General features: G+C 36.1%; 1 protein-coding gene across 7 annotated transcripts in view; it reads right to left on the bottom strand.

Moving 5' to 3' along the window:
• Positions 1-18,043, bottom strand: part of FER (FER tyrosine kinase) — a 615,744-nt gene that overhangs the window by 50,002 nt on the left and 547,699 nt on the right. Inside the window, exon 18 of one of the 7 annotated variants that reach the window (XM_037800962.1) lies at positions 7,754-7,852. The exons of the other annotated variants lie outside the window; for them this stretch is intronic. Coding sequence (XP_037656890.1) covers positions 7,840-7,852 — 13 coding nt within the window. The 3' untranslated portion in view covers positions 7,754-7,839. Of the gene's footprint in view, positions 1-7,753; positions 7,853-18,043 lie in introns of those variants that run through there. 7 annotated transcript variants of the gene reach the window in all.

Here is an 18,043-nt window from a genome sequence, read left to right as displayed (position 1 = left end):
TCCTTGACTAATGCACACAAGATTATATAGCTTTCTCCTAAGAGTCACATCAGGTTCATCAATATTAAGCAGTTTCGCATTTTCAAAAGAATTATTTTCACAATAGGAGATACACAAATAGATGGAGTCCTTATCATCACTACCACCCCCAGCCCATTTTAATTCTGGGCCAAGTTGGTGACTGTTGACCTGTATCAGAAACACACTAATTAAATTTCTTCCATCCAGCTTAGTGTTCTAACAACAATATAACTATATTCCTCTTTCCTTTCATTTTTATCTAAATACTAATAGTTAAAGGCTATTAGATGAGAGTTTCTTCTTCCTGCCCTCTTCCCTCCAACTGTTCTTCCATTTTTTTGTTACAGAAATGTAAGTTTTCCTATAAAAAGGTTTCTGGCCCCCTTCTGTTTCTGAATTATTTATTCTATCTCCCCCAATAGACTGGAACACAGAAATCAATTCATCAAGTCTTTCACCTTCTACACTGTAAAGATCAGCTTGCATTTAATGTTCCCAGAGCTAGTAATTCCCTCCAGCAGGGAGATAAACATGGCACAATCTCTGAAGTTTTTTCCAGTTCCTTCAGTATTCATATCTTCTGGAGTTAGGGTTCATATTTGTTACAGTTATCCCTGACAACTGCCAGGTTTATATAAGTTTAGCCATATATACATATAAAGCTATGGTATCTTCTGCCTGCATTTTTGTTACTCTACATTTTTAATCTACATTTTATTAAACCATAGTTAATCTGTTTTTTTAAAGAGAACATACGTGGTCTTTAAAACTTCATACTAAAAAAATGAAACCTCCAAAACTGCACATTCCTAATGGTTTATTTTATAATGCAGATTTGCATTAAAATGGTGGTAATAATTCTAATGCAGGTAGTACCGAAATCTATAGGTTGCATACATCCTTTCTTGACACAGTGCTAAAAGTCCACTGAAAGGCTTTTCTGGCCATTATAATTAAATAGAAAATGTAGTCGTAAGTATAATGTAAGCATACATATGCAAATAATTTCACAGTGAAATTATTCTACAAATGCTGGGAATTCAAATGTATGTGAATTATATTTGATGTATTTTATATATACACACAGATATAAATCAGAGACATAAGCTGACTTTTTCCTGACAGCAATCCTAATTCAATTCTTTTTCAGAGGGCTGCATGAGTCCTAAACTTGACATTTATATTTATTAATGATTTATACCCTGCCCACTTGTATATTGGGCTTGTGGTACTGTCAGCACTCTAGCCTTACAGTGCCTTTGCGAAAATTAAAAAAATGTGCCTCCTCTGGATGAACGAGTACAGTGCAGGATGCATTTAGTTCCATGAGCCCTAGTGCAGAACATGAACTAGGTAACTATATTGATAATCCTGTCCATCAGATTAAAGCACTACAATAAAAAGTTAAAAAAAGAAAAACAAAAAAATAGAGATTTAGGATAAAAAGGACCATAGACCATCTTACATGGAAACAGAAGGAGCTGATGAAATAGCAGATTTATTACATTCAGGCACTGATTTTGATTCCACATTTTTGGCAGCTAAGGCTGAAAGAGAAATATGTGGTATTACACAGCCTTGTTTCCTCATGTGAGATGACATGCAAATTTTTTCCTGGAACTAAACTCATGGAGAAATATCATTTATCTCCTAGTAGATCTTCAGTCTTCAACTATGGTTGCACAAAGCCTCAGAAATGCTGTACAGATTGACAATTATTGCCCTGATCCTCCCTAAGAGCAGGAGGTACCAGAGTAAATCGTAAACCTGTGAAGGCATATCTTTAAAGAGCTAAAAATAATGTGATGATTTGCTTTCTGATTTTCCAAGTTAAAAGTGGGACAAGACTTGGAAACCATTTTGAATGGCTATAAATGTGTCCACTGAACTGTCTCTCAAATATAGGAAAGATGAAACATGTTTTGAGCATGTGCTGTGCTGCTGTCAGATTACGTTTTGACCATAATCTGTGGTTTACCTCACAGATGACTGTGATCATCAATGTAATAACAGCAATCCATTTCTAAAAGTTCCTTTGCAGGAATAATTTCTTCTGGAGTCAAGTTCTCCAGTAATTCTTACTAGAGCAAACGCCACAACGTATCAATGAAAGAAAACACATTGTATTAGCAAAAGCAAAACAGAAATCAGACACCCTGGCATGTTTTCTAACTGCATATTTTACTGATCTTTTAATCTGGATAAGTGGGTGTTTACAGTTTTTTTTTTTCTTTCTTCCTTTTTTTTTTAACTAATTAGTACATTTAGTAATATTTGCATTTGTATATTGTAGGTAAAAGCAGAAAACCTAATTTCTAATTTGAATTTAGTAGTTGTCATCAATTCAATTTAACTGAATTTAATGTTATGACACCAGTTTGTGTCTCAAAGTGAGTATGAAAAAACATTATTTCTAACACTCAAAGACAGAGAAAACAAATACAGAAATAAAATTTTTTTTAAATCTGAAAACTCCACCAAAAAAATAAAGCAGAGCAGGAAAACATCTTTCAGTGAATTATAACAATTTTCTGTTCAGTGAGGCCATTTTAAACTATTTTTCAGAGGGAAAAAGAACTTGTTGAAGACACAAAAGTCTTCAAAATACTCATCTATAATACATTGTTTTAGAGCCCATCACTTCCAAAGCAATAACAATTTAAAGAAATACCATTTTCATTACCTTAAATTCATTTAGTTATAATTCAGTCACAGTATATTGTGTTAGCATAACATGGAGTTAAGGATGAGAAATATGTGATGAGTTCTCTTTCAAAGTCAAATCTTTAAAATAAGTTACAGATTGTTCCAATAGCAATAATACAGCAGAAGTCACATAAAACTTCATTTTCCGTAACTTCTTAGTAAATTTATAAACCAGGAAAATACATATGGAGAATACTGATGACAGAGATTAAAAAGAATAAATCATTTTAAAGACACATTGGTTTCTGGGATCTGAAAGGGGGTTTGATTTTCTGTCTATTTACTCTCTTGAGAATCAACTAGCAGACATCCATGGTAGTCTATGGATTCATTGCTGGAATTTTTCTTCATTCTTAACTGAAGCTAATAATTTATTTCCTAGAGACTGGCATAAAAATCTACTGGTGGAGATAATCAAATAATCATTATTTAGTGTAGTAAATGTTGTGATAGGGAAACAGGAGGGGTAACTAATCAAGATTTGGTAGATAAATAGGGGGTTTGCTAAGGGGCAATGAGGTCTAACCAAGAAGGAGTTGGAAGTAATAAGTGAGTAATAAGTAATAATATTCATAGAGTGCTCTGATGGAAGAGAAAGTATGTTCGAAGGCCATGCAGCAAGGAGGAGCCATATTGGGAGAGGTGGGCATTTGGAGGAAGGCAGGGGTGAGACATAGGAAATGAGGCTACAAAAGTAGGTGCCAGCTGATCAGGTCCCTCGGGTTGAGGGACTTTATGATCTCAATTGCTCAGTCTAAGGGATAAGACCGTGGGCACTCAAAAAAGTCTGGGGTATCCTGTGCCCCAGAGTTTTCTCTCTCTCTTCCTCCTCCTATTCCCATTACAGGTGATCTTTGAGTCTTTTTGCTCTTAGGAGGGCAGCAAGGGGAAAGGGCAGAAGGGCCATTTGGCTGAGCCTTTACATTTAGGAAGGTCTCAAATTTGGATTTTCTTATTATCTCTAAATGAGGTCATATATACACTCACAGAGACATTCTGATAACATTGGATAGTAAAAGGATGTCACAAATTTTATCACTTGATTTTGCGTTTCTTTCTTTTTTTTTTTAACAGACCAGTAAAAATGAAAGTGGCTTGACCTTTTAGAGACCTGACTGAACTCAGTTTGGTGACAACTGATAGCAGTGAATTAAGCAGATCTGTTTGGTAATATTTTGCTCTCCTAAATAATATTATAACCTAATTAGCTTAAAATGCAAGTTCCTATATGACCTTATTAGATGATCTTTTTAATCTTCAGTATCTCTAAGTCTAATATCTTACGTACTCACTGCATACTTGGTATTGATGAGCCTAACCATCAAAGCATGTTGCAGGTGACTCTTTTGCTCTGTGAGAATATATACATACATAGCAAAGCCACATTTAGACTGGCCTAGTCAAAGAATTAGGTTTTTCACATAAGGAAATTATCCAAGTGACTGAGGGTTAACCCTTTGAGAAAAAACTTCTAAACACTTGAAACTACTTTTAATGAAAAACTTTCTAAAATATAGCATTCTTTTTCTTACATTCTTAAACAGACTGAAAATACCCCCCCCCCCCCACTAAGACTCAGGGTAATCATTATGTGAAACACTGATGGCTGAGAGACTTTTTTAAAAGTAGATCTCTTCTTACACTAAATGGCCTTTATAACTTTTAGAATTTTGCCTCTTTCCTCTATTGCTTTGTCTGTGACTGTTTCTGGGAGGTGTCTTTGTTTCTTCTCTCCCTGGTCTCCACCTTCCTTTTCTAATTTGCTGATTCAAATCTGTGAGAACCTGACAACCAAACTTATGTGACATGCTTAAAGAAGAAATTAAGGTGCCCCTTTATCTCAATGCCAGTTTCAATGCAGGGAGTTCTATGGCAATTATTTAGGTTTTAGAGCCCTTTCCTGGATTGCTTCCTGTTCTTAACTATTTTCTGGATAGCTGGAGTTGCTGGATAACTGCATCCCAGGTAAATGAGCTATTCTAGACAGATTCCAAAACCTAAGTGCACCCAGCTAAGACAGAAGTCACTGTTATTGTTAAACATATATATGTACAACAAAGAAAGACTGTCAAATATCTAACAAAAGAAGAAAAAAGAGATATTTTGAGTGTAGGTGGAGAAATTACATTTTTTTTCTAATTACAAACGTGATTGCTTGATGGAAAAATTATGGAAAACTAGTAGAGGAGAACAGAAAAAAATTACTCGGAATCTAACCAAAGATATCACTTTTAATATATTTGGTGTATTTTATTAGCTTTCTCTCTCTCTTTATATATCCATGGATATTATTTTTGCATAGAAATATGTATGTTTGTGTGTATACACACTTTAAGAAAAACTGGTATCAGAGTATATATTCTGAAATTTAGTCTAACTTTTTCATCTAGGAATATAGTGTGACCATTTTGTCCTGCTAGATATTCCTCTATCACAGAAGATTTATAATGACAGTGTTTGTATTCTGTCAATGGGCATACTATAATTTATATGACTAATATCTGATTGTTGGATATTTTAGTTCACTTTTCCAGGGTTTTGTTTTCTGTCTTTCTTTTAGCTATCATGAATAATGTTGCAATGCACACATGGTTATACATATCTTTTTAATGTATGTGGCCAGGGTTTTGTTTTCTGTCTTTCTTTTTGCTATCATGAATAATGTTGCAATGCACACATGGTTATACATATCTGTTTAATGTATATGGCTATTTTCAAAGGCTGTATTCCCAGAAGTGAAATAACTGGGACAAAGTACAGGCAAACTTTCATAGTTTTAGAGATATATTCTTAAATTCCTCCTCAGAGAAGTTGTGTAGTTTACTCTCCCACCAACGGCATATGTAATTCTGCTTTCCCACAGCCTCATCCACATAGATTCATAGTATTCTTTCTCCTTGCCAATCTGGTAGGGAGGAAAAATAAATTATTTTTAATCTGTACTTTTGTTATGACTATTGAAGCTTAATTTTTTTTTCCAAATACGTTTGGGGCTTTGTGTAATCATTTTTCTGTGAACTGCTTTTCAAGGCTTCTACCAATTTTCCCACTGAGTTTATTTTTTACCTATTGACTTATTAAACAACTTTATGAATTAAAGCTGCTATAGGTCATACAATACAATGTAATTTCCCCGATATTTTTGTATTTAATTTTAAATTTGGTGTTTAAAAATATCTATTGTCTCAATTTTTTTCTTTATCATATTACTGGATCCTTTGTTAGATTTTCTAAGGCTCTTCTCTGTTGTTTTCTTCTTCTTCTTTTTTTTTTTTAAATCTCCTTTGGATTTCTTCCTAACCCATCAGTTTCGAGGTAATGACGCATACACCATACTAAGTAAAGTCTTAATGCCATACTGCCATATGGACAACATTTTCAACTCTGTGGTTCATTCTGTCAGTACTTCATCTAGGGCACGTAGATTTTTAAACCATTAATGTTTCAACTTTGGGAAGGATTCTGTGTCTTTTGTGTGGTACACATAATTATATCATGCACATAATGCCTTATAAATAACATACATGTACTTCATATATGTTGAAAACATGGATAAATGTCACAAAATTATACCTTAGAAATTCAGATATACAAGGAACTATTACTACATGTAGAAATAAAAGAACAAGAAATAAATAAAACAATTTTGATAAGGAAAGAAGAGATAAAATTGTGGATAAATATGGCTATACCCATGTAAAAGATTATTAGTCAATAATATTACTCATTAGTAAACTTGAAATAGAGATACATATCTTACAAGCTAAATACCAAGATGTAAGTCACCTAAGGTTATTTTATCTGGATGTTATTTATACAAAGTTCTGGGAGATTATTAGTTTTTTTTAAACATAATAAGATACAGTTTATAAACTGTAATATCTACTCTCTAGGCAGCAAATGGCTCCAATATTCAGCCCTTCTACTCAAGGCCTTAACAAAAGCCAAGTAGAAACATATTAGCATACATTTTCTGAAAAATGCAACATCAGTGTAGCAGCAATAAAGTTCCAGTGATAACATTCTATATGTATACAGCCTCCCTTCCACAAATCCCAACCATGAAAAATCGCAGAAAATGTTTTTACCACCCTTGAATAAAGAACCCCTAAAAAACATTTCTTCGTGTTAGATACTGCTAGCAATTAGGATGCCTTCTGGTCTGCCACTATCAAAAGACACTGGTTGATGACAATAATGGAAAGTACAGGTGAGTGATTTAAGCAGGAGGACAAAGTGAATTCTTTAGAACTCAGACAAGAAAAATTTTGTAATGCAAATACAAAGCACTGAAGCATATACTTTGATGGTAAATTTAACTTCATAAAATGATATGAAAAAGTTTTCTTTGAACATCCTGTTTCCATTTCCATGTCATTGTTATAAAGCTCTGCAAGGGGATATTTCGCTAGTTTTAAGCTTAGAGATTTCAAATTTAGCATTTTCTTTGGGGAGAGTCACTTTCCTCTGTTTTGGCTCTGCAATCCCTGGGGAGGGTCACCTGTTCTTTGGGACACACTGGGTAGAGTCAGTGGCTTCATGCATGGGCCAATGGGAGCTGTTACAAAGTTGAATGACTAAGAGGGGAGTAGAATTTTGTTAAGGCAAAGCTGCCTATTGCTGAGTTTGCCATACATTATTAACACATGCATATAGGCATACACTCTTGCCTTAAAGAAACACAATAATAAAATCCTGATTATGTTTTTAATCAAGAAAATAAAATAAAGAAATGAAACAATCCTGGTCAGATTTTTTGAGCACCCTGAAAAAACAGGGAAAGGGGGTTGTAAGGAGAACGGAGCAGCACTTGTCTTTTCACCCCTTTAGGGGAAAATTAAAGAGAAACGGTTACAAATTAAATATCCTCTTTATTCTCATATTCTTAAATTATTTTGATTTGGAATTAGAACCAATAGAAAAGATATTCACGTTTATTTTCTTATTGGTTGTACCTCCTTTCTTGCTTCACAAATGCAATAAGCTGAAGAAAGAACCACCCTGTGCCGGTGGGTATGACGAAACAACATTTGTTAGCTGCAACACTGCTCCTTTGCTACTCCAAGACTGAAGGAAAACTGCCAAGATCTTCAAAAGGCTCTCGTAGTCTGGTTAGCTCAGCAGCCTGAAGACAAACCCAAACAAAACAAAACCCTAAAACAAATGAATTACATAACTCAGGTGTTCTTACTTTTAGGGATATGAATGAGGGTGAGAAAAGACCATATAGGTGAGGAAAAGCAGAATCAGTGTGCTTCAGTGCAGGAAACCCTAAGGGCATCCACTCCCATCTACTCAGTTTACATAGGAAGCCTGGGATCTCTGAGGAAGGCGGGGCGGGGGGGGGGGGCGGGGGGTTCCACAAGGTCCAGAAGGCGTGCTTACTGACTTCCAGGGGATACTTGGTACAGGACCACCACACAGTATCTAAACACCAAGAGGTAACCTGATATTCAATTCATAAAATAGTCTACATTTTAATACTGTTTACTAATAAAAACACTATCTTTCTAGTAAAAACGGTAGAAGGAAAAAAGACCAGGGAAGAAGGGATTCAGAGTCCAGTGAGCTCTCTACCTTCAGTTATATGAAACCGCTTCCCCAAGAAAAATGTACTTTCCCAAATCATGCTTTGATGGTGGGAAATGGCTTTGACAATTAATTTAACAAATATTTATTGAGATACAGCAACAAACAGAATAAATTCCTTTCCTAGTGGAATTTACAAATTAGTGGAAAGACAAGCAATAGACAAGTAAATAAGCAACACAATTTCTGGTAGTTAGACATGTTAGAAAAAATAGAGCAGGGTATAGAGCTAGAGGGAGTTGCGTGGGAGACTATTTTAGATGAAGTTTCAGAAAAGGTCTCTGAGGAGGCAGAGCAGGAGATCTGTGAATTCTGAAGTATGAATTGCCGAGAGGCTAGTAGAAAGGTCTGAGATGACAAGTAGGTCAAGCTAAAGAAAAATTTATTCACACCTAGTTAGCACTCTGTTTTTCCAAAAATGTTTTTGCCTGTCTTTTCTTTAACTGAATGCTCACAAGATTGATTACACAATCTATCTCTCATGCCTGGCAAGAAGACAACTAAATTTACGTCTCTACAGTCAAGCACTTTATTGAATACAACAAGCTCTTTTCTTTGTGCTCGCAAGATAGCTGCAAATGCTTGCTCTGTCTGAATTACTTAATGGGATAAAGGAGCTGCTAGCATTCTTCACTGACTCTGAACTCCTTAGTGAAACAGGAATAGAGCATCCAACATAGACGAGATCATATGTTCCTAATCTAATCCATTCCTGTGTGTTTAAATCTATTGTAAGTAGGATCTTTTGATAAGGCTACCTCAGTTAAGATGTGCATTCATTCAGGATGGGACTTAGTCATATTACTGGAGTCCATCTTCAAGGAAATGGAGAGAGAGAAAGAGGGAGGGCAGGAGGGAGGGAGGGAGGAAGAGAATGTGCACCTGCTTGTCTTCAGGAAGAAAGCGTCACTTTGATGATGCTTTGATTTGGGCATTCTTACAGACTTAAACCACAGCTAATAAACTCCCATTTTTTAAAGCCATGCCTTTTCATGGTATCTGCCTTGAGCAGTCTAGCAAACTAGAACAGGCTCCCTCACTATCTGCAACTAGAATACCATCTACAATTCTAATAATCCATATTTCTCACATTTTTATACAAAAGACTAGATTTCAAAGACAAGGCCAAATCTGAAGTGTAAAAGTCACCAAGAGTTTTGCTGTTCATTTCTTCCTCTTCTCCAGTCTGTCCTTTTCTCTTTTCTTAGCTGTACTTGTTTTTTGATGCCTTGGATAAGTCTTATCCTGGAGCCTCCAAACTTCACCCAAACCATTCTATATGCTGGATATGCTCTTTTGTGATGTTTTCAAGGGAGGGTCATATATTATTCTTCTTTGGATCTCTGGAATTTGGCAGAGTCTGATACATACTAGTTCCTTAATAAATGCTCCATGAAGGCTTGCCATTCTTTTCATTTCCCTCAAACATTGCTCTTTTTATTTTAATTTTCAAAATCATTTTTGTGGCCCCTAAAATCTTACCTCTTCCATGAAAACCTCAGATAGAATTCTACTTGTTGTGTAATTCCAAGTTGTAATACTCACTGGCTCACTGTCAAATAATGCAGCCACACTTGTCATTTATATAATAACAGAGAAGGGAGTTGGGATCTGATTATTCGAGTCAAGCAATAGAATTAGAACCGAGCTTTCAAATGCTCTAATATGGTTCACTGACAACAACTTCTTTAAAAAAACAAAAACAAAAACAAATGCTTGGGATATGTAAAAAAAAAAAAATCTGTTTCAAAAAATTCCATTAAATAAACAATAGTAGATGAACAGGTTTTTATAGAAGTAGCTTGAACCCTCCACCCCACTCTATCTTCAGTCTCTTAAATGGTATGACTATGAATGCTTTTTCCCCTGAGCCCAGAATCCATGGGTGAGGGGATAACTTTTAGTGAAAATTCACTGATGTTAATCCAGAAAGAAAAGATTTTGGAATCCACACTCTGGTAACCATGCTAGAAAGAGAGGGCCATGAAGTCCAAGGCCTCTTCCACTTGATATATCTGTAGACTTTCAAGCTGCTGGTTTTAAAGCCACAATACAACAAGGAATCTGCTCTGGAACCTCTCCTCCATTGGGGCAGCAAATAGAATTGGAAGTGAGGTAGCTATATTAATGGGTCACAAACATACGGTGCCTTTCCCTGTAGAAAGGTTATATTCTCTACCACGCTGAATTCAGGCATGGCTAGGTGACTTACACGTGGCATGGCCAATGAAATTTGAGCAGAAGTGAAGTAGCTTTAAGAGTCAGTGCATGGCTTGCCCAGTTCCTGCCTCTGTGATTGTAGAAACAATGGCCTCTCCATCTTCCAAGGTCACTAAATGACTACTGTGTACAGAGCTCCTTTGCTGACCCATGGTGGACTGTAATGAGAAATAAATTTTGCTGTTTTAAGCTACCAGGATTTTCTCCTTGTTTGTTACTGCAACATAATCTAGCTTATCCTGACGGATACAGAAGGTTAAACCTTCAGCCTGCAGTACACTCCTGACTTTTCAGTATAGGGAAATGTCAATCAAATCCAATGCAAAGGGGGAAAAAAAACAAAACTGCTGCCTTTATCAATTTATCATAGCTAGGAACTCTTGTGAGTTTTTCTTATTCCCAAGACTTATTTCAGATATTTATAATGAAATAAGATATCACTAGCATGACTTGTGGGAAAATTGAGATAGGAAGTTGAATTTATATTTCCAAAATATGAAATCTAAACAAAGGGACACTGGGTAAGAAGAGCCACCTCTATGCTCTCTGGAGATGCTGACCTGGCTAGGCCTCCATTAAGTTTCATACCAAAATATTGCCCCTTAGAGGTGCTCACATGTAGCTACTAGTTCCTTCAACTTTCCAAGCCTCTGAACATGATATGGTCAAGAGACAAAGAAGAAGAGGAACTATTAAGGAGCATGGGTCCAAGATTCCACATTGGAAAATTTCTCAATGGACCTTGACTCTGCTTGTGAGTTGTGAGTTGGAGGGCAATACTAAGTTATGAGGAGACAATTCTACTCTCAAATTCTCTACTTATATATTCTTTATATATATGATAAAGGATTCCATGTCCACCACAGAACCGTCTCTTTCCTCCCAATTCGCTATAATTTAAATGTATTTTGCCCTTTTATCAGATGACTCAAGACTATGAAAGGTACTTTCTGTGTATTTTTTAAAGTCTCCAGTTATAAGGAAGAAAGTTTTAACATTTTTGTAACATTAGCAGCAGCATTAAATAAAAAGCATTTTAAATCCAAGGCTTTCCTAAGGGGCAACATCAAACATAAAAATGATTTCAACAGACTTTTACTGTATTTAGTATTTTCTTGCTCTCTCAAAAATTGAGACAACTTAATTTAAATTGATGACAATTTAAAAATATACATATTTTGTATCTGTGTAAATATTTCACAATACTTATACTATTTTTCTGTTATACTTTTTTTCTATTTTTTGGACTCCTAGAAAATATAGTATCACTGAGGACACTCATACAAATGACAGTCAAACTCTTTCCTGTGGGATTTGGATGAAAAATTTGGTCAATATGAGCATGAGATGAACTGACCTAATGATTGATGGTGTGGCTAGCTGCCTGGTTCAAGATGCCATTAATGCTGTTTCAGAAAAGATACGCTTTGTACTATTTCTTTATTTGCACTTATGTTATTATCCAATATAGTTGAAAAGGGAAATGTGATTTTAGTTTATTACAGGTGAAACTGTGTTCTACTTGAACTCATTCTGTTCTATTGTCAAGTTTTATTTGAATCATAAATAAGAGCCACTAAAATAAACCATTGGCTTTTTAAATGTAATATGCATATAGTTTTTGTATGCACAGGGTAAAAAGTGGGCTTAATCTGGCAGTGACAAAAATCTAAACACCGTTATTGTCTAATATTTTACATTACCTAAGGTAGCATTGTTTTGCTTGCTAGGCACTAAAGGTATTTGGGATTTGAGATTTTTTGGGGGGTCAGAGAAAAGAGTTTAGGACTTTATTTCTGTTATGGTTCAATAACATACTTGCCAACCAGCTGGTAATTGGTAGCAGTGTTCTCTCTTTAATTCAATTTTTTTTTATTGCAATCCATCCAGCACTGTGTAGATCCTGTCAGCTAATTGGCTGCCCATCTTCTTCACCAATCCTTACTTCATCCATTACAAAACTGAGAGGTTTTCAATCAATTCTTACTCCCAGGTCAATTCATCAAAATACTAAACTTCAGAACACGTTAGCAAAAATGTATTCCAACATCAACCATTCCTATCCAGAAGAAAACCAGGGGTTTGTTTTCATAACAGGTTATATAGTTACTACAATTCTTATGCTTAATTAACAGAAAACCTCTAAATCTTAATGGGGACAAAATGAAATAAAAACTACTCTGACAACTAAAAATGAAGTGATAGTCAAATTAAATTTCCTTAAAAGTGTTTCCTTGCTAATATTATGAAGAATGAGAAGAAAGGGCCGAGGTGTCCCTCAGATGTGTGGGTATGAGGTGGGAATCATCTGCAGGGTTGGCAGCAAGACAGAGATTCAGGAAGGAGTTTATGGGAGAGAAGATAAGAGATTTTGAGAGGCAATATTAAAGGAAAGGCCTGATAAGAAATGACCTAAGAATTGTTTGCCTGATCTATACCTCCCTGATACATCTGACCCCTGTGTTCCTTTTGAGTCTCTTTCTATGGCTCCTTCTCACCCTACTCCTTAAAGGTTGCTCTGGCCTAGCTTACTTCTCTTCACTCTCCTTAGGCTTTATCACATAGGCATCAATGGCTCCCAGTTTTACAACTTCCACCCAGTATTATGACTGGACTTTCCTAGATTATCTTCCTAGATGTCTTATAAGCACCTCAAAGTCAACAAGTCAAAAAAAAAAAAAAAAAAAAAAAAAAAAGTTCAAATCTCCCCCCAATTCTGCTCATCCTTGCTCCTCCCTATCTTGATTCATGACACTACTATGTGCCTACCCACCCACATTAGAAATCTACTCTCTTCAACTCTTCCTTCTTCCTCACACTGTAAAATCAATAATTTATTATTGTCTCTGAAAAAGCTCTTGAATTCAACCCCTCCTTGGTATTCACTGCACCTGGGACAACTATAATAGCCTCCTAACTTGTCACAGAGGGTAAGTGACTTCACAGACCCCACCTGTGAAATATCAGATGGAAACTCAGGGACAGCTGACTGCATGATAAAGGAGAGTGGGAGAACTAGGTAAATGATGAATTTTTGAGGTAGCAATACTGCTTCAAATAAGCAACACAGAAGTTCTGGGGGAGAGTAACTAAGTCCAAAACTTTTAGCTGACATAAAGATCTCACTGAATTTCTCTTCTAACATCTTTTAATACCCACTAGAAGAAATATGTAAGACAGTTAATAACAAATAATATGAATTATGTAACATCCTGAAGTTCTGCAAATTGCAGAGTCCTAGGGGTAATTTAGAGATTAGGTATTTTCCTCTTTTATTGAACAGAAAGGTAGAGCTATTGCCCCTCCTCTTTCCTCTGCTTTCCTTGATCTAGCCGTCCTTTGTTCCAGCCCTACATTTCACACTTTCTTGCACTCTCTGAAGCACGCGTCCCTCTAGTGCCAATGTGCCAGAACGTTCTCTGGCTTGAGTCCAAAAGTGGGGAAGTGGGAAGACTCAACCAGTGCACTAGTCAGGAGCCAGAGCCGGAGGGTGGGCCCATGTATTTTGAGAGGGGACCTAGGACAGCATATCCTTTCTAAGTTAAATCAAGCTGCTAGCTAGTGGGTTGGAGCCAAGTCCATAAGGAAAAGATTAGAATCAAGCCTAGGAGAAGTGTCAAGCCCCAAACACTGGAGAGGGAGCAGTTAAGGACACCACACATACACTATAAAAAGGTTCCCATGCTCTACAGGTCTCTCTCACCAGGCTCAGTCTCTCGCTACCACCCTATCACCCATCCCCAGTTCATTTCATCTTTCTATCCCTGGTTGTGGTTCCTTTCCATCAGTCATGAGTTCTTTCTTTTTCTGGTGCTTCTGGATGGGAGAGTCCTTAGATCAGTTTGTAATTCATGAGCTGGATTTTATCGTGGACACTGTCTAGGGTTCTCTCAGTGCTCTATCCCTCATAGTGAGAAGCCAGTCTTGCCTTATTCTTATACTTCCCCAACCTCCTAAAACCCAGACCAAGGCCAGAGCCTTAGCCCAGATTCCAGAGACTTGAACAGAGAAGAAAGACACCTGGCATGAAAGCCAACCAGTAAGGAACAAGCATGCAGAATACACATTCAATAAACTATAAGGAGAGTTGATGGCTGCATGGTACATGGCCACACTTGAACTGGTGCACAGTTGAAGAGGACAAAGGGCAGCCTCTGGCACATCCGATTTTGTTCTGGAAATTGTGGGTAAGGCCATGAAGAAGGATCTGAGAGATTTTGCTGGGTAGAAAAAGTCCTTCATGACTTGCTCAAGGTTGGAGGCTGCCTTCTCATTCTCACCCTCCCTTTGCAGAGCTTAGTTAAATCCCAGCCAAAGAGACCAGGTAATCAGTTTTCAAAAGCCACTGTTCTAATTAAGACATAATAAAAAAATATTTCCTCTTAAAGAAACTAAGAGACTTTGGGAAATGCTAATTTAAGTTCCAGCATTAGAATACAGCTATGAGTTGTACAGACAGTATTACCAGAATGTTATCTTAGGATGAGGATCGCTTCTTTTATATTGACATCATAATTATTTATATGACCATAGAAAAGACTACAGATTACCATAGATATAAGGGGTTACTTGATTTACAGAAGTGCCACAGACGTAAATGACTTAAAACTTGAACTAGAATGTTTCTAGTAGTATCCAGGATTAGCAAAACCTTATTTTGATTTATTAAATTTATAAACATGGACAGGCATTTCACTGTAGTGAAAAAGGCTAGATATGAAGGTAGAAAACCTAGTTCAAACTCTGTAAACACATGTATCATCGCTAAACCTCTGTTCTTTCACCTATAAAATGGTGATAATTACCTCCCTTGGCTACTGTGAGGATGAAATCAGGTACTGTACGTGAAAGTAATTTGTGAGCCATAACTAGCTAAATAAACGCAGCTGCTATCATTATTCTCAAGAGTGTCTCTCTAAAGAATATGTCTTGGAGAATAACTGTGAGAAACATTCCAAATTACTTTGGATGAGATATCCCTGTGCTATTCATTCCTGGAGACATTTCCAAACCAGAAATAGAAAAGACCCCAATTAAAACACTCTTTTTATATGTATTCTAACTCTTTTTTTTTCATCTCTTATGCTTGAAGTTATCTCCTATCCAATCTAATATCAATATGCTTCATGGGTAGACTTTGGCCCAGGCAAAGCAGAAGGAAACAAAGTTGTACAAAAGAGTTTTAGAGAGCTTCTTTGCTTTCTATTCCATTTTTTGAGGGCTGGTTGTTAGAACCCCATCGCAGAGCAGCACCGGAGGTTACCAAAAACAGCAAGGTGAGCGTCAGTGAAAGTCCATAGGGCAGCTGAAGGTCAAAGGAAAATACCAAAGCTGGGGAGCCAGACCAATACACAAAGAAATGGAAGTCAGGCTTGGAGTGGGTAGAGCACTTCTGGAAAAAATTATTAGGAAAATTATTTATCACAAACAACATATGAAGAGAGAAAAATGATTCCTGATGTCTTAATCAAAACCTTTAGCCATCGTTACTAATTAAGGGTAGAATTATTAAAGGTAAAAATAATATCTATGATTAAAATACTAGTCTAAAATATTAGAAGTAAAATATATTTTAAAAAACTGACTTTCTATAAGCTATTTTGATGTTATCTTTTATATCAAATTTTGTTTACAGAACTTACAAGAGTACTGGATACAGCAACCACTAAGGAGAAAATGGTTGATTGATAGGAAACATATCAAATGCAGTTTTGGTACATAAATCTGAATCTAAGGAACAATCATAAGACAAATGGAGAAGACAGAGATAGCATCAATTATCTTGTCAAGGTCTTACTTCAATTTTTCAAACAGTCAAATGAAGATAATGTGCCTTCTTTTTATCATAGAAAGATATTAAAAATCATTTTTCAAACCTCAGTAATTATGTGAAATCAAATAAAATTTCTCCCATTTAAAACTATCTATGACTAAACAAATAATTCTTTTAATATGTGGTCTTTACCATTCTTCATGAAATTTTCTAGCATACCAGCCAAATTAACCAAACCATTATCACTGATAAATATTTAGAAAAATTAAGTCTTGAAATAGCTAGCAGAATAATTTTGGCTGTCATTTCATATGTTTTTGCTGCTGCTGCGTAATTAATTGCAGCTGTTAAAGACAAAATTTTCCTGTTTTTCCCTGAATCACATTATCAAAATTTCTAGCATTGTTTAAATGGTAATACTTTTTCTCTAAGAGGAATACTCTCTGAATTGAAGACCAGGAAATTATTGCTTCTCATCTATGGTCATTTCCAAACTTACCAATTTATGATAGGTACTTTACAAAGCTAGAGAACCCCTTCCCCAAAACATTTTATTTTCCCCAAAGCATATTTTATTTTCCAATAAAACTGAAAATTGCTATATGAAGAATTTTTAGCTTAAAATCCTGTAAATACCTTATATAATGACTCATACATGTTAGGTAAAACTCATTTTGGAAATTATAAGTACACATGCTTTGGCTATTCAGAAATAGGATTTCCTTCATACATTTCCTTGTCCTACCAGCCCCTAGTCCTTCTCAATCACTGTGCATTTAGTCTCTATTCCCGATTTATTTTTTCAGTTCCCCACTAAGAAGAACCTGACATCTACAACACTTAATTCCCATCAATGTGGTTGTGACTCATATGATCTGATAGCTTCCTCTTATCAGGCACTGCCATCAAGGCCCTATTGCAAGTTGTCACTGTTTTTCGATAAGGATAGCCCCTCCCCTAGTCCCCTACCCAACACAGTTTCCTAGAGACTTGTCATTTCCCGTGAACCAACTGAGGCCTCTTGGGTATCAACATCAACCTGAATTGAACTTAAAGCTACCTGTCTCCTCAGACATTGGACACTACATTTTGGCCTGATGGTCTTTTGTCTTGGGATCTAGCTTTCTAACAGGCAAAGTAGAGTTGTCTCCTGTCCCCGGCTCCACTTGTTTCTAGTCCAATCTTCCTTCCATCCTGGACTCACAGCAGAGGCTTGCTAGGGTTGGGCCTAGAAGTATGCATTTCACTGGAAAGACCATAACTCTGAGGGCAGGAATTTTTGCTTTATTCACTGATGTATCCCAAGCTCCTTGAACAGTTCCTGGCACATAACAGGCACTCAATAAACCAACTGAATGAATAAATGAATGCATGTTTATTTTAGTTGTTTCCCTTTTCAGGAATTTCCTCATCATGTTTTATCTTTTCTATGGGGAAAGACTGAGAAACCTCAGCCCATCTTCCAAATTTGCATGCATCATGGTTTAGTTCCAGTTACCTATTTTAACTTTAGTTTTGGCTTTTTGGTAATTTTTAAGTTTATGAAGATGCCTGGAATTTGGTCCCCAACATTGACAGCAGCATGATTGGGTGATTCTTCAGAGAACACTTAATAATTTTAATAACAATAGTAGCAATTGATTATTGATATTTACTATGGCCACATACTTGAGGCACATTATCTCATGTAATTCTTACAACAACTTTATGAGGTGGGAAATAAATACATAGCAA

This window comes from Choloepus didactylus, chromosome 13 (assembly GCF_015220235.1).
Source record: "Choloepus didactylus isolate mChoDid1 chromosome 13, mChoDid1.pri, whole genome shotgun sequence".
Taxonomy (NCBI): domain Eukaryota; kingdom Metazoa; phylum Chordata; class Mammalia; order Pilosa; family Megalonychidae; genus Choloepus; species Choloepus didactylus.
Note: the sequence above shows the minus strand (reverse complement) of the source record. Positions and strands in the feature narration are given on the sequence as shown.